We start from the raw sequence: 26354 nt of genomic DNA, 5'->3' as shown, positions 1-26354 counted from the left end.
TTAAAATAGATAAATACCATTTTAGCTATATTTTAAATGTAACCCTTCTTGATCATGTATTAAACTGCTAAAATAATGTAATAAAAACGTAATGTCAGTTTGTATTGAGAGTAACAATACATAGCAAGATGGCAGCGCCCATGTCGGCACGATTTTAAGCGTTTGTTTACCTTAATTATTCAATTGTTTTGAACTGTAAGTTAGTTTATGTTGGCGATATATCTTTCATTTTCATTTTATTTCTTAAGTGTTATTTTTATGTTTAAATTCTACCCCGTTGTAAAACATGGGAAGTGTTCGACTTTTTTCGGTCTGTCTTCAATTTTCGCGACCAATAGATATTGCACAATATTTGTCAAACAGAAACCATTGTGCCGCAGAAAACATTCGGTGTTTAAATCATTGTGATTGAAAAAACTGCTTCCAATTTGTCTAGACACACATGGTTGATAATTATTCCTCTCATTGCTTGAATGTTTGTAAAACGGTTAAAATGTGACAGCTCAGTGGTTTCCCCCTGCAACCCGTTGAAATCTGATTGGGGCAAAATTTTAATAAGTGCAATATCATGTTTTAAGTTAAAATACATGTTTTAACTTAAGCTGTTGAAGTAATCAATTGCCAGTTCAAGGATTATCTAGTGTTTTTACTTAATTTGTGATAACCTTTTGTCCAGTTTTTGTCTTCTGTTGTCTGTCATCAAAATTTACTTAATAAACATTCTATTGGCCACATTTATTGAAAATTGGTTAGGACATTTGTCCAATGCTATCTGGGCTGTGTTCAGAACTGAGGCACGTGGTTTAAAAAACTAGGTCAAATCAAAGAAATTGCTGATGAACACTTGAGGCCATATTTATCGCCTTATAATTCATAAAACTTTGTCAGAACATTTTTGTGTGTGTATTTTTCCCAATGCTATATCCGTCAAGTTTGAAACTGAGTCATGTTTTATCAAAAACTAGGTAAATGGGTCATATAAACATAAATTCTTGTGAACACTCTAGAGGCCACATTTTTTGCCTAATCATCCTGAAAATTGCTAATTATTTCGGTTTTGATGATATCTTGTTCAAGTTCTAAAATGGCTATCAAAACAGTTCAGTTCCTTGAGGTCTCAAATGAGAACCTAAGGGCCCTTTTGTTTGCTTAGAATTTCAGTTCTGATGATATCTTGTTTAAGGTCTTAAATGGTTATTGAAACATCCTATAATCAAAACAGTTCAGTTCCTTGAGGTCTCAAGTGAGAACCCTAGGGCCTTTGGCCCTCTTGTTTGTGATTTTTCAAATTGAAGTTGATGGGTCTTGCAGTGTTTTTTTTTCCACCATTTTGGGAATGGGGCTGAGCGGTTTTGGATCGGGAAAATTTGAGGTGTTTTGACTTAAATTGCGAAATAAGTGTTGTTGTTGTTTTGTACAAAAATGCTTCAAAATTGAGAATACAAGTGATTTTAGTATTAAATTTTATAGCAAGGTTGAACTGATATGAATGGGAGTTGAACAAAATATTGAGATCTAAAAAAAATTATTTTTTTTTAACCTTCCATTGGGAATTTTTAGCTCCCATTTGAGAAAAATGTATACTTTTTCTCCATTGGGAATGGGGCTGATTACCGGACCCGATTTGTAATGAAAAAAACACTGTCTTGCTTATGTGATTTATGTTGCTAGTGACTAGTCTACAATACCATGATTATTTGCTGGCAATAATATCATTCAGTCATTTCTTCATAAAGTACCTGGAAAAAGGCACTTTCCCTTTGGCAGAAAAATTACAAAATTCCCAACCAATTGCCATCCAAAAAATTCCTAAAGTAAGGAAAGTTACATCAATTTCAATAAAATAAGCACAGAAAATGAATATTTCAGCAAAAAGGAATGTCAAAGAATATTTAACCCATTTATGCCTAGCGTCTAGAAAAAAAGCCTTTGAAAACAGCGTAGACCCATATGAGACGCCATATGATGCTGGTGCTTAACAGAATTTTTTGTAATAAATATTCTATATATAAAAATAAATATACTAGACATACCTAATTTTGGAAATAAATGGATCCAATTTACAAGGATGGGATAGTACACTAGGCATAAATGGGTTCATGCAACTAAGGACCAAGCAATTAAAGAGACACACATTTCCAAATTTGAAGATTTAATGGCGCAAATTTTCACAATCTTAGGGTTTTTTTGCTCCCGGTAGGGTAGCATATAGCAGTTGAACTGTCTGTCTGTCAGTCCGTCTGTCCGTCAGTCTGTCCGTCCGAAAACTTTAACATTTGCCATAACTTTTGCAATATTGAAGATAGCAACTTGATATTTAGCATGCATGTGCAGCTTGTGTATCTCATGGAGCTGCACATTTTGAGTGGTGAAAGGTGAAGGTTAAGGTCATCCTTCAAGGTCGAAAGTCACACAAAAAATCCATGGGAAGTAACAAGCTTTAATGGGAGATAATTTCAATTTATCATTTGGCAGGTACAGATCATTTTCACAAGGGAAGTAATATTTTTCTAAAGGGATGTAATAAAAAAAAAAGCATGGCATGCAGTAGGGGTTGTTGTGTTTCTGACACACATCTCTTGTTTTTAGCTAATTTTCTCATTGGCGGTGCACCAGTTCTTTTCCCAATTGGGGAAAAAATCGCTGTCATTTATCAATGTTGTACAACTTAATAGGACATACATTTTTAGTCATGACACTCAACAATCATCAATGCGACTTTACAATTATACTTAAGTTTTGCTGCAAATATATTAGAAAAACTGAAACGTTGATGCGCGTTACGAGAAAACTGGGCATATTGTGCTTAAAGTGTTGTCCCAAATTAGCCTCTGCAGTCCGCACAGGCTAATCAGGGACGACACTTTTCGCTTTTTTGACATTTTTCGTTTAAATGAATTCTCTTCTTAGCAAAAATCCAATTTAGGCGTAAAGTGTCGTCCCTGACTAGCCTGTGCGGACTGCACAGGCTAATCTGTGATGACACTTTACGCACATGCATTATGCCTAGTTTTCTCAGAACACGACTCATTTCATCTTTATATTCCAGGTGCTAACTTTGTATACATGACATCAGTCATGACTGGTAAGAGTGAATCAGTCATGACTGGTAAGAGTAAGGAAGACAAGAATGCAGAGCTGAGGAGGAAGATTGAATATCAAGTGGCCTGTGAGGAGAAGGCACACCGGATTGTGGAGAGGCTCATAGAGAACCCTGTCACTGGGGAGGCGCTCATTGACTCTGTAAGGACAGTCAGCCATTTTTTCCTTCTGTATAAAGTACCAGAAAGCGGAACTTTCCCAATTAGAAAACAAATACAAATTTCCCGATTGCTGTCCAAAAAAATCCCAATCAAAAGTTTCTAAAACAAAATATGTATAAAAATAAAATAAAATTAATAAAATTCAACATAAAGTTAGTTTCTCTATGCAGCTCTATGGCTTAAACCTAAGTAAATACAATATTCACAACTTGACACATTTAGTTATCAATTTTAAAGTATTTGGGAGCAAAAAATCAAATACTACAATTTCCCAATATGAGGACCTCATGACACGAATTTTACCAATGTCTTTTTTTTTTAGTAAGATTTTCCGCATTGGACTGTTACTGGTTCTTTTCCCAATTAGGCAAAAAGTTCACTGATAATGCTTTTCCGGTGTGTGCCAGTGTTTTTTTCCACCATTTTGGGAATGGGGCCGGGTCCCTTTGGATCGGAAAATATCTTGTATTTTTGCCTACATGTAAAAGTAGGAAATTAATGTTTTTGATTTGTGGAGATAATCGAAATGTTTGGAATTATTAAAAATTATTTTTTGGAAATCTTGAATTGGGAATTTTTAGGTCCCATTCAGGGGAAAAAAACCTTTTCCACTGGGAATGGGTCCCCTTATGGAACCAAGATTCGAACAAAAAAAACACTGTGTGCATTTTATTCTTATGAAGGATATTTGGTTTGTTTTTTGTAGATTATCAATTTTAATACACAAGTGGTCAGAAAATATATGTACTGCACCACTCGTGAAGGTATTTATTTTCTATGATCACAAGGGAATGCAAAGTGATAATCTACAAAAAAAAGCAACACATTTTCTTTTATTAGTTGCTTTTTCCCCCTTTTATTTACCTTAAACAAGTTAAAACAAGAATTTTGCTGAAATATTGTATCATCATGTAAAAAAATGACATCAATTCACAGTAGAACACTGAAAATTATTAATAATTTTCTCTGGTATTTTTCACTGTTTGACACATTGAATGTATCACTTTTAACCCGTTACTACTTTATAGAAACATATTTTCACACATTTGTAGTCCCTAAGAAAATTAAATTTTATTAAAGACCTTACTTACTAGATTCAAATTATAAAGGCTTCATTTCCAACCCTTAGATACTGCAACAAACAGCATAAAACCTGAACAGACTGCGAGTTACCTACAGGCTGTTCTGGTTTTATGCTGTTTGCACATAGCCATTTTCACTGTATGCTTCTGAGTGAAAAAGGGTTAAATCACTGACTTCCATATAAACCATCGAAAAACATTAATTGAAATATGATCTTATTTTCATGGTCGTGTCAGTATTGATGTCACCAGAAACGCACCCCTGTTTCTTTAGGGCTTGTTTGAATTTAAATTTTATTTTGGATACAAGGGAACAAATCCATAAATTTTTAGGGAATGAAGTTGAAATGAAGGTGACACAAACATTACAGAGCATTTTTTCTTGATTTGGGGAAAGGACCTGGCCTTCCATTTTGGGGAAAAAAATCAATAAATATGAAAAATGGGAAGACATTTCCCATTAAAGTAAGCTTGAAATTTGGGGGAAAATTGCATCATTTGAAAGAATGAATTTTCATAGGGAAGGGGGCTATATAAGGCATAAAGAAGGAAAAAAAGCATGGACAATTACACAAATATATATAAAGAACATACATATAATATTTAACACCATAGAAAAGTATAATTTAATACAAAAATTTAGGAAAATAATAGTCTGCATATTTAAAAGTGTTTTTTACCCATTTAAGCCTAGTGGACTCTCCCATCCTTCTAAATTGGATCACTTTATTTCCAAAACTAGGGATGTCTTGTACATTTATTACTATATTTAGAATATTTCTTACATCAATTCCTTTAAGCAAACAGCGTAGACCCTGATGAGACACCGCATCATGCCTTTTTTCAAGACGCTAGGCATAAATGGGTTTAACATTTTCATTTCAGCTTCATTTCATCACAGCAAGCCATTATGATGACATCACGGTTGAGAGGGCTGTATCAAAGTTGTGTGGTTATCCACTCTGCCAGAATGCCTTAGGAAAGGTGTGTATTAATCTCACAAAAACCTGTTCATTGCCCGTCTTTTTAGTCCTCTACCGGTGAAACCAGAGGGGACTTATGGTTTGCGCTCTGTGAGTCTGTCAGTCTGTCACACTTTTCTTGATCCTGCGATAACTTTAAAAGTTCGTCATATTTTTTCATGCAACTTGAAACATGGACAGATGGCAATATTTCATTTTGTTCCTACATCAAGAATTCTGGTTGCTATGGCAACAAATAGACTAGAAATATTGCTGAAAATGGAGGAGTTTCACCGGTAGGGGACTTCTGTTGCTTGGCAATAATCTTGTTCATAATTGATTGTTCTTTAAAATGATATATGATGTCAGTGGGGTTTTTTCATTCAAAATCGGGTCCGGTAATCGGCCCCATTCCTAATGGAAAAACGTATACATTTTTCCCAAATTGAGGTAAAAAATCTCAATGGATGGTTAAAAAACCCATTTATTTATTTGATCTCAATATTTTGTTCACCTTCCATCCATCCATCCATATAAGTTCAATCTTAGTAAATATAATACTGAAAACTCTTGTATTCTCAATTTTGAAGCATATTTTAGCAAAACAACAACACTACTTTCCCAATTTTAGGCAAAAAGCCGCAAATTTTCCGATCCAAAGGGACCCGGCCCCATTCCCAAAATAGTGAAAAACAGCACTGGTTTTGTATTTAACTGAAACTCATGTTTTATTTTATGTATATTTATGTTTTTGACAATGACCTTTATATGCTCAAAATAAAAAATAACTATTATGTTCTGTTCTGTTATTTACAATACAATCAATAGGCTTTTATTGAAAATGTGTTTGGCCATTTATCATCCTTGGCTTTATAATTTGACAGGGAAGTTTTGAGCAAACAATACTTTACTTGAAACACTGTTTTTCAGCAGCTTACTTGAAACAGCAGGGTTACATCAAAATTTGATCATTAAATTGATAAGCAACAAACAATAAATTATGGGTATTTCACGATGGAATTCTGTTGTTTGGACATTAACAAGTACAATTAAGTATGTCTGTACAATAAAACTTTGCAATAGCATGACATGAAATACAAATTGAATTATTTTTGTAAAATGATGAGCACTTCTATGATGCACATTTCATTCAGAGGTGATTTATTTGTTACAATAGTGACCGGGGTTTTTATGCCCTTGGTAGGGTGGCATATAGCAGTTGAACTGTCAGCCTGTCTGTTTGTCTGTCAGTCAGTCTTTGCGTCCGTCAGAAAACTTTAACATTGGCCATAACTTTTGCAATATTGAAGATAGCAACTTGATATTTGGCATGCATTTGTATCTCATGGAGCTGCACATTTTGAGTGGTGAAAGGTCAAGGTCAAGGTTATCCTTCAAGGTCAAAGGTCAAAAAACAAAATCAAGGTAACTAAGTAACAAGCTTTAAAGGGAGATAATTTCTATTTTATATCATTTGGCAGGTACAGATCATTTTCACAAGGGAAGTAATATTTTTTAAAGGGATATAATCAAACTAATTTTATTTAATTCAAAGCGGCGCAGTAGGGGGCATTGTGTTTCTGACAAACACAACTCTTGTTCACCCTATATTAAAGAGGCATGAACAATCATTCAGTTTTCCCTTAAATCAGAATTAACACCAGCTTTTTTAATTCCCTGAATCAGCAGTTTAAAGGATAGATATTCCCAAAATGAACATAGTAAGGTCTGTTCCCAATGAGAAGAGAAAAACTTCTAATCACAGTTTTCTAGCAAAGAATTGCAAGAATTAGACATCATTCTTTTTTTGTACTAATATGAAAACAAGAATAAAGATGTTACCTGTATATATAAGTAAATTGGTGATCTGTATGCATATGAGTAAAGTGTCATCCCAGATTAGCCTGTGCAAGTCCTCACTGGCTTATCAGGGACGACGCTTTCCGCTTTTATGATATTTTTAGTTAGTCCCTGATTAGCATGTGCAGACTGCACAGGCTAATCTGGGAAGACACTTTGCGCACATTCATTTAACCCCTTTTTTACTGAGCGAGGCCCGAATCTAAAACAGAAGTATATGAGAAATCGTATACAATACATTTTTGTTTCACAATTTCAGGTATTGAAACAGAAGTATATGATATCCACAAAGACAAACAAGGTGTATGACATTGAGAGCAGAAAGGTATAAATTGTTTGGTAAAACACATTTATTTAGATTATAGATCATAGCAAAGGTTATTAGAATTGGGAAATACCCTAATATTTAGCATAATTGATTTGTCAAAATACATTATTTAAGTACTGGAAGTTATGTTACACCAATATATTACAGATATTATTGTGTGAGTAAGAATTTGCAAATGACAGCTTGTTTGGAAAAATTAAGCTGAGTTTTGAATGTTAAGTTATAAGTGGATAAGTGAATCTTTTGTGGTCTCTTGAAATAATTAGGTAATGAGAACATTGAATTATTTTTTGCTTTCCAATGATTTATCAAACAAGATGTGTTTGTGAAACACTATGCCCCCCATATATTGGATCTTTGACCTTGAATAATGACCTTGACCTTTCACCACTCAAAATGTGCAGCTCCATGAAATGCACATGCATGCCAAATATGAAGTTGCTATCTTCAATATTGCAAAAGTTATGGCAAATGTTAAAATTTGACGTAAACAAACCTACAAACAGCCACAGCAAAAACAATATGTATATTTCGAGTGAAAAGAATACAATATTTAACCTTTTCATTGCTGAAATAAATGGTACTGGTAATTGTCATTGTTTGTAAATGATTCCCACTTTAAGATGGCAGATGAAACAAATTGTCAATGGTGCCTGAGGGTAAAATAACAACTTTATTATGAAGTCATTATTTTTTAGTTTTTACGAAAATTTCCGTTAAAACACAATCGATGAAAAACAAGCAAAAACTAATTTATAATCAAACCATTTAACTGTTCACCATAAAATATCATCATTATATGAACTTGTTCACACAAAAACCTTGCATTCTGCAAATCTAAATACACTTTTTGATGTTGATTTTGCCAGCCACCATTTTATCACATGATTTCTTAAAAACATATTCATAGTCTGCAGAGTTCCTCTGTTGTTGTTTCCAGAACTTCTGCAGTGCAAAATGCTACAAGGCCTCAAAGCACCTGGAGCGTCAGATTTCCAATGACCCGTTGTGGTCCCGGCAGAAGATGCCCCCTAGGAAGTATGAGTTGCTGCCCCTGGATATGGAGAAGTAAGGATTAAATTGAGGCTCATTCTGAGAAAACTGGGCTAAATGCATGTGCGTAAAGTGTCGTCCCAGATTAGCCTGTGCAATCTGCACAGGCTTACCAGGGACCACACTTACGGCTTTTATGTTTTTTTTCTTTAACAGAAAGCCCCTTCTTTGCAAAATCCAGTTAAGGCGGAAAGTGTTGTCCCTGATAAGCCTGTGAGGACTGCACAGGCTAATCTGAGAAGACACTTTACGTACATGCATTAAACCCCGTTTACATAAAGCGCGGCTCATATTTTATTTTCCTCGTAAATAGGTGTGTTAGGGTCGAGGGCATTCCACTACAAACCATACAGAGTTCACAAGCAATATAGGCACGCTTTAACACATTTGAAACGAATGACTCGCAGCCTGTTTAGGTTTTATGCTGTTTGCTGCTCAACAGTATCTAAGGGTTGGAAATGAAGCCTTTAAAACTTGAATCAAGTAAGAAAGGTCATTAATTAAATTTAACTTTCTTAGGGACTACAAATGTGTCAAAACACCATCTACGTGGTGAAGGGTTTTAAGGTATCAAAAAACATAGGTGGACAACCATGGCCAAAAGTTGACAAAAACTGTTGTCAAACATGATTTATTTTAGTGCAGAATAGAATCCGCTTAATCTTCAAGCACCAATTGATGAGGAAATAAAGCTTTATGATTAATAAAAAAGATATGTCTTTTAAAGACAAATGGCATTGAAATAAATCTCAGTTTGCCCTACAAAAGTGCATGATTGCTACATGAACAGTGATGCTAGAGATTGCTGGATGGCCACTTAGAAAATATCTCGGACCCTAGACTCTTCAAACACCCTTATCCTACTCAAGATAAAATCGTGAATATGACATAATTACAGATATTAATATCTTTACCGGTAGTAAATGATTGTAAACTGCCATATGTTTTGCCATGATTTTTTGACATTATGGACAAATGTTAAATACATGTAATATAAATTGTTCAGTATCAATTGGAGAAATTGATTAAAGGCACAAATAAAACTAATTTGTCATTTAACGCAATCAAACATAATGATAATTTCTACATTTGTTCAGGGGACAAATGTAAACTTAAACAGTTTCCATAAATTTAAGGGGACAAATATAAACAAAGTTTTTACATTTTTTAAGGGGACAAATATAAACAAACAAAGTTTCCATGTTTTTCATGGGACAAATTTAAAGAAACAAAGTTCCCGTATTTTTTCAGGGGAAGAATGGGAGATGAAGTCCTGGACACACATCACAAGAAAGAGATGAAGAAAGAAGTAGAAACCCTTGAAAAACAGGACAAGTATTTACAAAGTCTTCATAAAATGCTCAAGAAACCTGAAACCTCCCAGAAACTGCCTGTCCCAAATCAGGATAAGCTTTCAAAGATGGGTGCAACAAAAGCAAGTGTGGATGAAAAGGATGAAAACATTGTTGAGCCGGTTAAAGATGTAGCTGAAGATGTGTGTGTTTATGATCTTGAGAAAGCTTTGGAAGAGTTTGGAATAGATGATAAAGCTGAAAGGAAAAGTGGTCTGGGAGATAGAGGAAAATTTAAATTGTTTGGGTTAAAAACTGTTTCAGAGGCTACAAACAATGATTGTAATATGTTGACTAAACCTGTTGATGGTAATTTGCCTGGTTGTCTTGTAGAAGATTCTGTGAAAGGAGAAAAAGTGAGCTTAAAATCAGAAGCTACTGAAGCAATTCTTAGTGAGGTTGTTGAATCTGTAGAAGGTTCCACTGAAGATGTCAATGGGGAACATGTGTTGAAAAAGACCAAGGGTCGTTCAAAAGCAAAAGTAACAAATCAGACAAAAACAGACTATCTCATGCAGCTTTTGAATAAAAGAAAGTCACTGCTGTCAAAAATGGTCGACATCCAAGATGGCGGGGCGGCAACAAAATGTGATGAAAAAGCTGCAAAATGTGAAGAAAAAGCTGCAAAATGTGATGGTATACAAGTCATTGAGAATGCGAGTTTGACTTCTTGTGGTGCGGATCAACTTACCAATGAATCTAGTGTTACAAATGCAACTTGTGGGGCTGATGAAAATTCTTATCCTTGTCAAGTAATTGAAACGCAAACAACTTTGAAATCTGATAGTATGGATCAACTTGTCAGTGAATCAAGAAGTGTGAGAATTTCTGTTACTGCAAAGTCAGAAAAAGACACTGCCAAAGTCGGTGTAAATGTGTCCAAGATAAATAAAGAGTTAAATCCTGAAAAACAAGCTGAAGCAGTGACAGACGTTCCAAAGAACTTGGTCATGATGGAGTTTATCTATAGATGCATGAAATCTTGGATCACCCAGGATACCAGGAAATTCATGGGCTGCGACAAAATATCGAAAAAGTCTCCTCCATATGATGTAAATCCAGAAATCCAGGACAAGTACAAAGCTTTGGTTGCCAAGGTCGATGCGCAGGAGAAGGACTTTGACAGGCTTCTAGGTGTGTTTGTAGTATGCATGTTCAGGGGGCCTTCTGCTATTTTAAAAAGGGCCGTAATTTGGACTCTTCCTAAGCAAACGGACCTGATCCCAAACCGAAATTGCAAACAAGAATAGAAAATCCCCCCCCCCCCAAAAAAAAATGTATATATATTTTTATGCCCCCGAAGGAGGGCATATAGTGATTGGAAGGTCCGTCCGTCCGTCACACTTTGCGTTAAGGTTTCGAATAATGCTTCTTACTTCTATGTCGCTTCAGATAGCAATTTCATATTTGGCATGTGTGTGTATATTGACAAGATCTTTCCATACGCACACAAATTTTGACCCCTGTGACCTTGACCTTGAACTTAGGGTCCGCGCTTAGGTGTCAAAATCTGCGTTTAGGTTTCGAAAAAAGCTCATAACTTCTATCAAGCGTTTAGAGGGGGCATAAGTCATCCTATGGTGACAGCTCTTGTTTTTTTATATTTTTTTCTTACAAAGAAAGATTATTATCTCAGTTTTATTTCATAAACATCTACCAACGTATATAAGTATAATTAATATGATTTTGTCCTGATTTGTCAATATTTCTTGGTAGGCTGCAGAGCTTGAATTTACACAGAGATTCACAGAATAATCACTTACATTTTTCTTCTAATTTGTACACCATTACATTAATGACTATAAAAGAAGGTTCATTAAAACTTAAAATAATTCTTGTACTTAAATTCATTCTGTAACTTAAATAAGGATAAATCCTCCCAACCTTTCAATACAAGCCATGCATATACATGTATTATTCTGAAAGCATCACACAAAATGATCTTGTATAGTAGCTGAAATGAACTTAAGAAGGATTTTTATTTGAAATATAAGATGATCTGTGTGTATTTTTATTCTGATTTAGTATACAATTTTTTTCCTGGAAAAATCTATTATGAAAGTACAAACAATAATCATGTGCAAATGTGTGCTCATAGCACAAATAGACAATAATAGGTTAGTGTTGATTATAGATCAGGTTTATCTTGCGAGGCTTAGAAAACAAAAAGCACGAGCCTTGGCGAGTGCATTTTCGTTTTTGTGCCGAGCAGGATTAACCTGATCTATAATCAACACTAATGTATTATTCTATTTATCCCACTTTTTATTCAATTAACCTTTTTATTTAAACAAAACTGGATATTTTCGCTGGATTTATGACGACATTTTGTCGAAAAAATGACGTCATTTCGTGCCGTTGATTATAGCAGAAATTTAATCAACGGGACTTTAATCAACCGAATGCGCTAAAAAAGTGGGATAAAAGTGAGTGAAGGTGACACTAAGAGGTAAAAGATAGACTACATACATAGCAGCATATAATCAGCCTTCTGAGAAAATGGGGCTAAATTAATGTTCGTAAAGTGTCGTCCCAGATTAGCTTGCAAACTGCACAAGCTTATTAGGGACAACTCACTCTGCCTGAAGCTGAACTGGATTGCAAACTGCACAAGCTTATCAGGGACAACTCACTCTGCCTAAAGCTGAACTGGATTGCAAACTGCACAAGCTTACCAGGGACAACTCACTCTGCCTAAAGCTGAACTGGATTGCAAACTGCACAAGCTTACCAGGGACAACTCTGCCTGAAGCTGAACTGGATTGCAAACTGCACAAGCTTATCAGGGACAACTCACTCTGCCTAAAGCTGAACTGGATTGCAAACTGCACAAGCTTACCAGGGACAACTCACTCTGCCTAAAGCTGAACTGGATTGCAAACTGCACAAGCTTATTAGGGACAACTCACTCTGCCTGAAGCTGAACTGGATTGCAAACTGCACAAGCTTATTAGGGACAACTCACTCTGCCTAAAGCTGAACTGGATTGCAAACTGCACAAGCTTATTAGGGACAACTCACTCTGCCTAAAGCTGAACTGGATTGCAAACTGCACAAGCTTATCAGGGACAACTCACTCTGCCTAAAGCTGAACTGGATTGCAAACTGCACAAGCTTATCAGGGACAACTCACTCTGCCTAAAGCTGAACTGGATTGCAAACTGCACAAGCTTATTAGGGACAACTCACTCTGCCTAAAGCTGAACTGGATTGCAAACTGCACAAGCTTATCAGGGACAACTCACTCTGCCTAAAGCTGAACTGGATTGCAAACTGCACAAGCTTACCAGGGACGACTCACTCTGCCTAAAGCTGAACTGGATTGCAAACTGCACAAGCTTATCAGGGACAACTCACTCTGCCTGAAGCTGAACTGGATTGCAAACTGCACAAGCTTACCAGGGACAACTCACTCTGCCTGAAGCTGAACTGGATTGCAAACTGCGCAAGCTTATCAGGGACAACTCTGCCTAAAGCTGAACTGGATTGCAAACTGCACAAGCTTACCAGAGACGACTCACTCTGCCTGAAGCTGAACTGGATTGCAAACTGCGCAAGCTTATCAGGGACAACTCACTCTGCCTGAAGCTGAACTGGATTGCAAACTGCACAAGCTTATCAGGGACAACTCACTCTGCCTAAAGCTGAACTGGATTGCAAACTGCACAAGCTTATTAGGGACAACTCACTCTGCCTAAAGCTGAACTGGATTGCAAACTGCACAAGCTTATTAGGGACAACTCACTCTGCCTAAAGCTGAACTGGATTGCAAACTGCACAAGCTTATCAGGGACAACTCACTCTGCCTAAAGCTGAACTGGATTGCAAACTGCACAAGCTTACCAGGGACGACTCACTCTGCCTAAAGCTGAACTGGATTGCAAACTGCACAAGCTTATCAGGGACAACTCACTCTGCCTAAAGCTGAACTGGATTGCAAACTGCACAAGCTTACCAGGGACGACTCACTCTGCCTAAAGCTGAACTGGATTGCAAACTGCACAAGCTTATCAGGGACAACTCACTCTGCCTGAAGCTGAACTGGATTGCAAACTGCACAAGCTTATTAGGGACAACTCACTCTGCCTAAAGCTGAACTGGATTGCAAACTGCACAAGCTTATTAGGGACAACTCACTCTGCCTAAAGCTGAACTGGATTGCAAACTGCACAAGCTTATTAGGGACAACTCACTCTGCCTAAAGCTGAACTGGATTGCAAACTGCACAAGCTTATCAGGGACAACTCACTCTGCCTAAAGCTGAACTGGATTGCAAACTGCACAAGCTTACCAGGGACGACTCACTCTGCCTAAAGCTGAACTGGATTGCAAACTGCACAAGCTTATCAGGGACAACTCACTCTGCCTGAAGCTGAACTGGATTGCAAACTGCACAAGCTTATCAGGGACGACTCACTCTGCCTGAAGCTGAACTGGATTGCAAACTGCACAAGCTTATCAGGGACAACTCACTCTGCCTAAAGCTGAACTGGATTGCAAACTGCACAAGCTTATTAGGGACGACTCACTCTGCCTGAAGCTGAACTGGATTGCAAACTGCACAAGCTTACCAGGGACAACTTACTCTGCCTGAAGCTGAACTGGATTGCAAACTGCACAAGCTTATCAGGGACAACTCACTCTGCCTGAAGCTGAACTGGATTGCAAACTGCACGAGCTTATTAGGGACAACTCACTCTGCCTGAAGCTGAACTGGATTGCAAACTGCACAAGCTTACCAGGGACAACTCACTCTGCCTGAAGCTGAACTGGATTGCAAACTGCACAAGCTTATTAGGGACAACTCACTCTGCCTGAAGCTGAACTGGATTGCAAACTGCACAAGCTTATTAGGGACAACTCACTCTGCCTAAAGCTGAACTGGATTGCAAACTGCACAAGCTTACCAGGGACAACTCACTCTGCCTAAAGCTGAACTGGCTTGCAAACTGCACAAGCTTATCAGGGACAACTCACTCTGCCTAAAGCTGAACTGGATTGCAAACTGCACAAGCTTACCAGGGACGACTCACTCTGCCTAAAGCTGAACTGGATTGCAAACTGCACAAGCTTATCAGGGACAACTCACTCTGCCTGAAGCTGAACTGGATTGCAAACTGCACAAGCTTATCAGGGACGACTCACTCTGCCTAAAGCTGAACTGGATTGCAAACTGCACAAGATTATTAGGGACAACTCACTCTGCCTAAAGCTGAACTGGATTGCAAACTGCACAAGCTTACCAGGGACAACTCACTCTGCCTGAAGCTGAACTGGATAGCAAACTGCACAAGCTTATTAGGGACAACTCACTCTGCCTAAAGCTGAACTGGATTGCAAACTGCACAAGCTTACCAGGGACAACTCACTCTGCCTGAAGCTGAACTGGCTTGCAAACTGCACAAGCTTATTAGGGACAACTCACTCTGCCTGAAGCTGAACTGGATTGCAAACTGCACAAGCTTATTAGGGACAACTCACTCTGCCTAAAGCTGAACTGGATTGCAAACTGCACAAGCTTACCAGGGACAACTCACTCTGCCTAAAGCTGAACTGGCTTGCAAACTGCACAAGCTTATCAGGGACAACTCACTCTGCCTAAAGCTGAACTGGATTGCAAACTGCACAAGCTTACCAGGGACGACTCACTCTGCCTAAAGCTGAACTGGATTGCAAACTGCACAAGCTTATCAGGGACAACTCACTCTGCCTGAAGCTGAACTGGATTGCAAACTGCACAAGCTTATCAGGGACGACTCACTCTGCCTAAAGCTGAACTGGATTGCAAACTGCACAAGATTATTAGGGACAACTCACTCTGCCTAAAGCTGAACTGGATTGCAAACTGCACAAGCTTACCAGGGACAACTCACTCTGCCTGAAGCTGAACTGGATAGCAAACTGCACAAGCTTATTAGGGACAACTCACTCTGCCTAAAGCTGAACTGGATTGCAAACTGCACAAGCTTACCAGGGACAACTCACTCTGCCTGAAGCTGAACTGGATTGCAAACTGCACAAGCTTATTAGGGACAACTCACTCTGCCTGAAGCTGAACTGGATTGCAAACTGCACAAGCTTATCAGGGACAACTCACTCTGCCTAAAGCTGAACTGGATTGCAAACTGCACAAGCTTATTAGGGACAACTCACTCTGCCTGAAGCTGAACTGGATTGCAAACTGCACAAGCTTATTAGGGACAACTCACTCTGCCTAAAGCTATACTGGATTGCAAACTGCACAAGCTTATTAGGGACAACTCACTCTGCCTAAAGCTGAACTGGATTGCAAACTGCACAAGCTTACCAGGGACGACTCACTCTGCCTAAAGCTGAACTGTATTGCAAACTGCACAAGCTTATTAGGGACAACTCACTCTGCCTAAAGCTGAACTGGATTGCAAACTGCACAAGCTTATCAGGGACAACTCACTCTGCCTAAAGCTGAACTGGATTGCAAACTGCACAAGCTTACCAGGGACGACTCACTCTGCCTGAAGCTGAACTGGATTGCAAACTGCACAAGCTTACCAGGGACAACTTACTCTGCCTGAAGCTGAACTGGATTGCAAACTGCACAAGCTTATTAGGGACAACTCACTCTGCCTGAAGCTGAACTGGATTGCAAACTGCACGAGCTTATTAGGGACAACTCACTCTGCCTGAAGCTGAACTGGATTGCAAACTGCACAAGCTTATTAGGGACAACTCACTCTGCCTGAAGCTGAACTGGATTGCAAACTGCACAAGCTTATCAGGGACAACCCACTCTGCCTAAAGCTGAACTGGATTGCAAACTGCGCAAGCTTATCAGGGACAACTCACTCTGCCTGAAGCTGAACTGGATTGCAAACTGTACAAGCTTATCGGGGACAACTCACTCTGCCTAAAGCTGAACTGGATTGCAAACTGCACAAGCTTATTAGGGACAACTCACTCTGCCTGAAGCTGAACTGGATTGCAAACTGCACAAGCTTACCAGGGACAACTCACTCTCCCTAAAGCTGAACTGGATTGCAAACTGCACAAGCTTATTAGGGACAACTCACTCTGCCTAAAGCTGAACTGGATTGCAAACTGCACAAGCTTATCAGGGACAACTCACTCTGCCTAAAGCTGAACTGGATTGCAAACTGCACAAGCTTATTAGGGACAACTCACTCTGCCTGAAGCTGAACTGGATTGCAAACTGCACAAGCTTATCAGGGACAACTCACTCTGCCTAAAGCTGAACTGGATTGCAAACTGCACAAGCTTATCAGGGACAACTCACTCTGCCTGAAGCTGAACTGGATTGCAAACTGCACAAGCTTATCAGGGACAACTCACTCTGCCTAAAGCTGAACTGGATTGCAAACTGCACAAGCTTACCAGGGACAACTCACTCTGCCTAAAGCTGAACTGGATTGCAAACTGCACAAGCTTACCAGGGACAACTCACTCTGCCTGAAGCTGAAATGGATTGCAAACTGCACAAGCTTACCAGGGACGACTCACTCTGCCTAAAGCTGAACTGGATTGCAAACTGCACAAGCTTACCAGGGACGACTCACTCTGCCTAAAGCTGAACTGGATTGCAAACTGCACAAGCTTACCAGGGACGACTCACTCTGCCTAAAGCTGAACTGGATTGCAAACTGCACAAGCTTACCAGGGACAACTCACTCTGCCTAAAGCTGAACTGGATTGCAAACTGCACAAGCTTACCAGGGACGACTCACTCTGCCTAAAGCTGAACTGGATTGCAAACTGCACAAGCTTATTAGGGACAACTCACTCTGCCTAAAGCTGAACTGGATTGCAAACTGCGCAAGCTTATCAGGGACAACTCACTCTGCCTAAAGCTGAACTGGATTGCAAACTGCACAAGCTTATTAGGGACAACTCACTCTGCCTAAAGCTGAACTGGATTGCAAACTGCACAAGCTTATCAGGGACAACTCATTCTGCCTGAAGCTGAACTGGATTGCAAACTGCACAAGCTTATCAGGGACAACTCACTCTGCCTAAAGCTGAACTGGATTGCAAACTGCACAAGCTTACCAGGGACGACTCACTCTGCCTGAAGCTGAACTGGATTGCAAACTGCGCAAGCTTACCAGGGACAACTCACTCTGCCTGAAGCTGAACTGGATTGCAAACTGCACAAGCTTATCAGGGACAACTCACTCTGCCTAAAGCTGAACTGGATTGCAAACTGCACAAGCTTACCAGGGACGACTCACTCTGCCTGAAGCTGAACTGGATTGCAAACTGCGCAAGCTTACCAGGGACAACTCACTCTGCCTGAAGCTGAAGTGGATTGCAAACTGCGCAAGCTTATCAGGGACAACTCACTCTGCCTAAAGCTGAACTGGATTGCAAACTGCGCAAGCTTATCAGGGACGACTCACTCTGCCTAAAGCTGAACTGGATTGCAAACTGCACAAGCTTACCAGGGACAACTCACTCTGCCTGAAGCTGAACTGGCTTGCAAACTGCACAAGCTTATTAGGGACAACTCACTCTGCCTGAAGCTGAACTGGATTGCAAACTGCACAAGCTTATTAGGGACAACTCACTCTGCCTAAAGCTGAACTGGATTGCAAACTGCACAAGCTTACCAGGGACAACTCACTCTGCCTAAAGCTGAACTGGCTTGCAAACTGCACAAGCTTATTAGGGACAACTCACTCTGCCTAAAGCTGAACTGGATTGCAAACTGCACAAGCTTATCAGGGACAACTCACTCTGCCTGAAGCTGAACTGGATTGCAAACTGCACAAGCTTACCAGGGACAACTCACTCTGCCTGAAGCTGAACTGGATTGCAAACTGCACAAGCTTATCAGGGACAACTCACTCTGCCTAAAGCTGAACTGGATTGCAAACTGCACAAGCTTACCAGGGACGACTCACTCTGCCTAAAGCTGAACTGGATTGCAAACTGCACAAGCTTACCAGGGACGACTCACTCTGCCTGAAGCTGAACTGGATTGCAAACTGCACAAGCTTATCAGGGACAACTCACTCTGCCTAAAGCTGAACTGGATTGCAAACTGCACAAGCTTATTAGGGACAACTCACTCTGCCTAAAGCTGAACTGGATTGCAAACAGCACAAGCTTACCAGGGACAACTCACTCTGCCTAAAGCTGAACTGGATTGCAAACTGCACAAGCTTACCAGGGACAACTCACTCTGCCTAAAGCTGAACTGGATTGCAAACTGCACAAGCATATCACTGGATTTTCATTAAGAAGAGACTTCATTAAAATGCCAACTTACATAAAAGCAAAAACTGACATCTCTTATTTGCCTGTGAGACATTTTACTCATATGTGTCTTGTTCTGAGAAAACTGGGCTTAATTTATGTGCGTAAAGTGTCGTCCCAGATTAGCCTGTGCAGTCCGCATGTTGAAAAAAATATTTATGCAGAGTAGTTGCCCTTGTTAAAATTGGGGGTCACAATATGGAAACCAAACATCTATAATAAAAAAATGTTTCGGTAAAACTTTGAAAATTATCGATAATTTTCACTTTTAATTGTCACTGTTTGAAACAGTGAATTATCAGTTTTAATTCACTGATATTTCTCTCTAAACAACAAGAAAGCATAAAATAATAATCAGTATATTTTTTTTCAAACATGAGAAAAATATTAATTTTTTTTACAGGTGATGTATCCCTTGAAGACGAGGGTACCAGGCCCTCTGCTCCTTTGCCACACTTTGAGTTCCTGAGAGAGGAGGTGTTGCAACATCAACAGCGTGTACAGCACTTTATGAAGGGGTCCTTTACCTACACAGTCCAGGAAAAACCTACAGCAAAAGAGGTAGTGGTGATAGTAATAGGGGTCCTTTACCTACACAGTCTGGGAAAAACCAACAACAGAAGAGGTAGTGGTGATACTTAAGGGGTCCTTTACCTACATAGTCCAGGAAAAACCAACGGCAAAAGAGGTAGTGGTGATAGTAATAGGGGTCCTTTATCTACACAGTCTAGGAAAAACCAACGGCAAAAGAGGTAGTGGTGATAGTAATAGGGGTCCTTTACCTACACAGTCCAGGAAAAACCAAACGCAAAGGAGGTAGTGGTGATAGTAATAGGGGTCCTTTACCTTCACAGTCCAGGAAAAACCAACTGCAAAAGAGCTAGTGGTGATAGTAATAGGGGTCCCTTACCTACACACGCCTGGAAAAACCAACCGCAAAAGAGCTAGTGGTGATAGTTATAGGGGTCCCTTACCTACACTGTACTGGAAAAACCAACTGCAAAGGAGGTAGTGGTGATAGTAATAGGGGTCCTTTACCTACACAGTCCAGGAAAAACCAACGGCAAAAGAGGTAGTGGTGATAGTAATAGGGGTGCTTTATCTACTAAGTCTAGGAAAAACCAACGGCAAAAGAGGTAGTGGTGATAGTTATAAGGGTCCTTTACCTACACAGTCCAGGAAAAACCAACCACAAAAGAGGTAGTGGTGATAGTAATAGGGGTCCCTTACCTACACAGTCCAGGAAAAACCAACCGCAAAGGAGGTAGTGGTGATAGTAATAAGGGTCCTTTACCTACACAGTCCAGGAAAAACCAACGGCATAAGAGATAGTGGTGATAGTAATAGGGGTCCTTTACTTACACAGTCCGGGAAAAACCAACGGCAAAAGAGGTAGTGGTGATAGTAATAGGGGTCCTTTACCTACACAGCCAAGGAAAAACCAACCGCAAAGGAGTGTAGTGGTGGTGGTACTATTATGTTGGATTTTGTGTGATAACTTTATTAAGTCTAATTTCAGAAAGTTGGATATAACTGTGACCATGATTTAGTATATGTGCAGTACTGTCGGAGTTTGTTCTGCACTTTGAAAAGCACCTTTAAAATAACATACCCGGTAGCTTACTTGTCCACCATATTGAGATGACATGGTGCATATAATAATTTTGTCCCATTTTCAAAGGCTCTGGTTTTTGTATTTTTAAATACTGAAAAAATTAATCTATATATTTTATGTTGATAAGCATTTTCTTACTATTTGTGAAATGAACATAAACAAAAACGTATTAAAATATAACAAATGGTAATAGACCAATCTTGTATCACTTTAGGACCAGAGCCAATCTGTGGTTTTACCCACAGTTGACAAATATGACCAGATGCTTATACGACGGAAAATCCTGTTGGAAAGGCTGAGCAAAGTGTAAGTATCATCTTTTATAATACAACTCACAATTTCACTTGAATCGCATAGTTATGTGTAAATGTAAAATATAAACAATGGAATATCAAGTTGGAATGGCTTTGCAATTTGTAAAATTGATGCTTATATGAAATAAAATCACATTGAAATACCTTAGCAATGTGTAAGTATGATTCGTATATGACAAAATTAGTCAATTGTATTGAATCCGCTTCAAAAATGGTAAATGTACTGCAATGTGAATGTACTGCAATGTAAATGTACTGCATTGTGAATGTACTGCAATCTGAATGTTCTGCAATGTGAATGTTCTGCAATGTGAATGTTCTGCATTGTGAATGTACTATAATGTGGATGTACTGCAATGTGAATTTACTGTGAATATACTGCTTACTAAAATGATGTTGGATTTGCTAGACTGCACAAGTGTATTGTAATGGCTTAGACAGGTGTAACTATGTAATGCTTCTATAATGGCATACTGTGCTGGATTGTATACTACTGTTTATATAATGCCACATTGTGTTGGAATATATAATTATGCTTAAGCAGCAGACAACTGTTTTGGAAAGGCTTAGCAAAAGTTTAGTCTATGATGCTAATACAATTTAATATAAGTCTGGATTTGCTTAGCAAAGTATAGGTCATAAGGAATGTTCTGTTAAATGTTAATAATTGATGGTACAAATTTGATTTAAACATTAATTTTGTAAATAAAAGATCGTTCTCTGAACACTTGTCTCAAAAATTTAAATCCCAACCTGAAAACATTTTTTAGTTTTATATATAACTAGAAACTGGAGTCTAATAATTGAGACTGGTTTGTTGAAAACCTTAGGTTCAACTCTAGGGGGTATTTGTGTTGGTTTCATTAGATTTTTTCTTTGTGGCACAACCATAATTTCAATTGTATTGTTAGTCTTTGTTTTATCATGTCCAGTTTACCAGATGTTTTGGGTCCACTTCATATGCTGGTACAAGATGTGTTCACAGAGCTGCGTCAGCTTGTTTTTACATTTAAGTAAGTATAAACTAATACAATACCATCAATGGACAATAAACAGGTTTTTTTTCTCCACTTTTTGGGAAGATAGCCCATGGTTTTGGAATTGGGAATTTTATCTGCATTTTCATGCAATTGGGAAAATAAATTCATTAGCCTTTTTTTCCACAAGAAAAGTCCACAGATGATGGAAATACTTAATTTGATATAACTCTTTATAATCATTTAAATTAAAAGAACAAAATCATATAATACTTTGTTAGATGTAATTGAATTAAAATTGAGATAAAATACTCATTAGACACTTCTTTCTAAAAAAAAAAATTTTCTTTTTTTTTTGGAAATTGGGATTTTTTGCCACATTTTGGGAAAAAGTATACTTTTGGATAGCCGAATTTCGGCTATAAAATCGGACCAAAAAAAACCTTGATAAATCATGGGCTTTATAACAACAACTTAACAGTATTTGGTTAGACAATTCCATCAATTATGCACAGCATACTGTGCAGTTTATCTGTAAAACCTCTACTTACTTCAAAGCTCAGTCCAGTGTCAAGGATCAGTCTATTGGAAATGTTCAGTTCCTTGATAAGTCTCAGTCTTTTGGTCAAGTCTCAGCCAAGTGATAAGGTTCAGTCCATTGTCAAGGCTAAGTCCACTGTCAAGGTTCAGTCATTGCCAAGATTCAGTCAATTGTCAATCCTTAGTCCAATGTCAAGGTTCAGTCCATTGTCAAGACTCAGACCATTCTCAAAGTTCAGTCCATTGTCAAGACTCAGTCCACTGTCAGTGTATAGAACTCTTTGTCAAGGCTCAGTTCATTGTTAAGGCAGTCAAGACTCAGTCCATTGCCAAATTTCAGTCCATTGCCAAGTTCCAGTCCATTGTCAAGGCTCAGTCCATTGTCAAGGTACAGTCCGTAGTTAAGACTCAGTCCATTGTCAAGACTCAGTCTATTGTCAAAGTTCAGTCCATTGTCAATGTTTAGTGAATTGTCAAGGTACAGTCCATTGTCAAGATACACTCCATTGTCAAAGTTCAGTCCATTGTCAAGGTACAGTCCATTTTCATAATTTAGTCTATTGTAAAGGTCCAGTCCATTGACAAAGTTTGGTCCATTGTCAAGGTGCAGTCTTTTGTCAAGGTACAGTCCATTGTCAAGGCTCAGTCCACTGTCAATGTATAGTCCATTGTCAAGACTCAGTCCACTGTCAAGACATAGTCCATTGCTAAGACTCAGTCCATTTTCAATGTACAGTCCATTTTAATAGTTCAGTCTATTGTAAAGGTCCAGTCCCATTGACAAAGTTCAGTCCATTGTCAAGGTGCAGACTATTGCAAAATTTCAGTCCATTGCCAAGGTCCATTCCATTGTCAGATCCAGTCCATTGTCAAGGTACAGTCCATAGTTAAGACTCAGTTCATTGTCAAGACTCAGTCCACTGTCAAGACATAGTCCATTGCTAAGACTCAGTCCATTTTCAATGTACAGTCCATTTTAATAGTTCAGTCTATTGTAAAGGTCCAGTCCCATTGACAAAGTTCAGTCCATTGTCAAGGTGCAGACTATTGCAAAATTTCAGTCCATTGCCAAGGTCCATTCCATTGTCAGATCCAGTCCATTGTCAAGGTACAGTCCATAGTTAAGACTCAGTTCATTGTCAAGACTCCGTCCACTGTAAAGGCATAGTCAAGACTCTGTCCATTGTCAATTTTTAGTCCATTGCCAAGGTCCATTCAATTGTAAAGGTACAGTCCACTGTCAAGTAACAGTCCATTGTCAAGGTTCAGTCCATTGTAAGGCTCAGTGCATTGCCAAGGCTCTGCCTATTGGTAACTTCCAGTTCCTTGACATGTGACAGTCAGTTTATATGGTCATTTTATTGTTTATCAAATATATGCTATGGTGACTATTCCAGTTTGTCAGAAATTATTGTCTTAAGATTGAATTTTATCTGCATTGTTTTCCTTGTAGCCTCAGTAACGACAACATTACCTTCAAGCCTGTAGAGTGGACCGTTGTGGCAGTGTTGCTGCTTAAAGTGTAAGTGAATCCTTACCACACTTATTTTTTGTGGCCACACTCAAAAATCTTATTATTGTGTTTATTTTAAAATGCAGGTTGAATCTAAATGCTTATAAACTTCCGCAACATTTTATCACACTAATTTTGTGTTTGAAGTCACACTAAAAAAAAGTGTTTCATTTTTTTCATCATTATATCTTATATCAGAGAGAGTGTTACTGGCAATAAATTATAATCAATACATGTCTAGAGGCCTGTGATTATAGATTTTAAAACCAGGCTCTGTGTTCACAAAAGTTACCATTGATTTTATTTTTAAACATAATTTGATCATCATAAATAATTAATGTCAAGTGATATCAAACATAAATTACACTGACATTTGATGTCAACAAAGTGAATGTCGATTTTTGCTGTCTTCATAAATTATGCTGGCTTATAGAATCAATTTCATTTAGTTAGATTTTCTGTGCCATGTGAAATACATTTTATTTTCAAATGGTTTGTGAACTTTAAATTATACATAAGAATCCTTAAAAATGATTGTCATATTCAAGTGACAATGAATGTCAATACAAGTGTTTTGTGAACATGCGACCAGCTGTTAAACAATTTCCCTCTCTGAAGCAAAGTGAAAATGGCTATGTGCAAACAGCATAAAACCAGAACAGTCTGCGAGTAACTCGCAGTCTGTTCAGGTTGTATGCTGTTTGCTGCTCATCAGTATCTAAAGGTTGGGATTGAAGCCTTTAAAACTTGAATCTAGAACGAAAGGTTTTTAATTAAATTTAACTTTCTGAGGGACTGCAAATGTGTAAAATTACGTATCACTTTATCAAAGTGGTAAAGGGGTAATAACCCTTCGGCTTTAAATTACAGAGTCACATAAGTTAAAGTCAACTGTGGTATGTTTCTGCATATTTTGTTTATAGCTTTAATTATATTAAATTAGCTGCAAAAATCTGACCTATTTTCATCAATGACGTTTCCAAAAAGAGAGTTTCACCAGTCACAATATACACATGTGTTTATGCTTTTAATGTATACCTGTAGAAATAACTTTGGATGGGTATGCTATTTGTCGTGCACACCATTAAAACAAAGCACACGACTTGTGTTTCATATACCTTTTCTATTATTTATTTTGCAGACTTTCTAGTAAGCTTCAGAGTTTGAAACAAGCTTTCAGCAGCCCTGGAGCAGAGCAGTATTTTAACATTTTGTTATCTCCCCTTGGTGAGAACTTGGCGACAATTGAGAAATACGTGAATGGAATAATTAAGTGAAGACAAACTCAATGTTAGTTTGAATGTTTTACAATAATCAATGGACTCTACGATGAATTTGAATGGGACAGAAGCAAAGCATAGATTGTGACTTGAGGATCTTAATTCATGTATACTTTAATGAATGTTTGTACATGTTTATGTTCAAGTCTTAGTGGTTTATCTAAATATTGAAATTTTCATAACTTTATCCGACGCAACACCTAGGGATGGTTGGTTTGGTGGTCGGCATATTTGATTCTTAATATGTTTTCAGCTTATATCATAAGACTATCTTCTTAATGTTTTTAAGGTTTTCTTTTTAAAGATTTTCTGCTTTTTACATGTATGCATGTCGTTGCATATTATTATTTAAGGTGGACAGAAGCCCATATGTAATAAAAAGGTTAAAGAAAAAAGATATTGAATGGGGGATTAATTGTTGAGTATTTACAAAAGGGTTTGGGTAAGGAATTTTACAAGTCACCTTTATCTAAAATGTCAATAAATAAAGAAAATGTAGGTAATTGGATTTATTCCCATAGCGTGCATATAAATCTCCTATAACAGATGTTATAGATGTAGTGGTTATTGATGACCTAGTAACCAATATACATAAATAGTAAGTAAGTTTTAAATATTATAACAGCAACTTCTCTTTGCGTATGATTATATACATACAATTATGTGGAGGTAAATAAAGAATGGTATACTGGTAAATCCAGTGTTGTATTTACATACAATTTATTAACCTTGATCCATATTATTTCACCCTTTTTTTCTTTATGAATTACAGAAAAAGCCTTTTTTAGAAAAGGTCAATACATACCAGACACATTCCGCCATGGAAGCGTTTACAATAATTGTTATTATTGTCCCCTACCGGTGAAACCAGAGGGGACTTATGGTTTGCGCTCTGTGTGTCTGTCAGTCAGTCAGTCAGTCAGTCAGTCAGTCAGTCAGTCAGTCAGTCAGTCAGTCAGTCAG

The 26354-nt window shown here is 38.1% G+C and overlaps 2 protein-coding genes across 6 annotated transcripts in view; one reads left to right on the top strand and one right to left on the bottom strand.

The window, feature by feature from the left end:
• Positions 1-144, bottom strand: part of LOC127837494 (general transcription factor 3C polypeptide 5-like) — a 62921-nt gene extending 62777 nt beyond the window's left edge. Inside the window, exon 1 of the mRNA XM_052364633.1 lies at positions 34-144. The gene's annotated coding sequence lies outside the window, so the exon portion shown is untranslated. The remainder of the gene's footprint in view (positions 1-33) is intronic.
• LOC127837493 (putative RNA polymerase II subunit B1 CTD phosphatase RPAP2) lies at positions 44-25993 on the top strand. 5 transcript variants are annotated; one of them, XM_052364628.1, is made up of 12 exons: positions 44-195; positions 3050-3243; positions 5231-5329; positions 7427-7492; positions 8436-8563; positions 9800-11034; positions 19556-19713; positions 20982-21073; positions 22014-22094; positions 23660-23707; positions 24052-24120; positions 25253-25993. In XM_052364628.1, the coding sequence occupies exons 2-12, from the start codon at positions 3067-3069 to the stop codon at positions 25386-25388; spliced, it is 2289 nt and encodes a 762-aa protein (XP_052220588.1). In that variant the 5' UTR covers positions 44-195; positions 3050-3066; the 3' UTR covers positions 25389-25993. The 5 variants fall into 5 exon arrangements, with proteins under 5 accessions (XP_052220588.1, XP_052220587.1, XP_052220591.1 ...); XM_052364627.1 differs by lacking the exon at positions 23660-23707 and adding an exon at positions 23426-23473; XM_052364629.1 differs by lacking the exon at positions 23660-23707 and adding an exon at positions 23426-23473 and having other exon boundaries at positions 82-160.
• Positions 25994-26354: the final 361 nt, after the last annotated feature.

Source organism: Dreissena polymorpha, chromosome 7 (genome assembly GCF_020536995.1).
Source record: "Dreissena polymorpha isolate Duluth1 chromosome 7, UMN_Dpol_1.0, whole genome shotgun sequence".
NCBI classification, from domain to species: Eukaryota; Metazoa; Mollusca; class Bivalvia; order Myida; family Dreissenidae; genus Dreissena; species Dreissena polymorpha.
This window is presented reverse-complemented; position numbering and strand designations above follow the sequence as displayed.

Excerpts from the sequence above, each read along its gene's own strand:
- LOC127837493 (XM_052364628.1), top strand. The coding sequence starts at position 3,067 with ATGACATCAGTCATGACTGGTAAGAGTGAATCAGTCATGACTGGTAAG. Across the intron at positions 7,493-8,435 it reads ATGACATTGAGAGCAGAAAG|AACTTCTGCAGTGCAAAATG; the intron begins GTATAAATTGTT and ends TGTTGTTTCCAG. Across the intron at positions 23,708-24,051 it reads GATCCAGTCCATTGTCAAGG|CCTCAGTAACGACAACATTA; the intron begins TACAGTCCATAG and ends TTTTCCTTGTAG.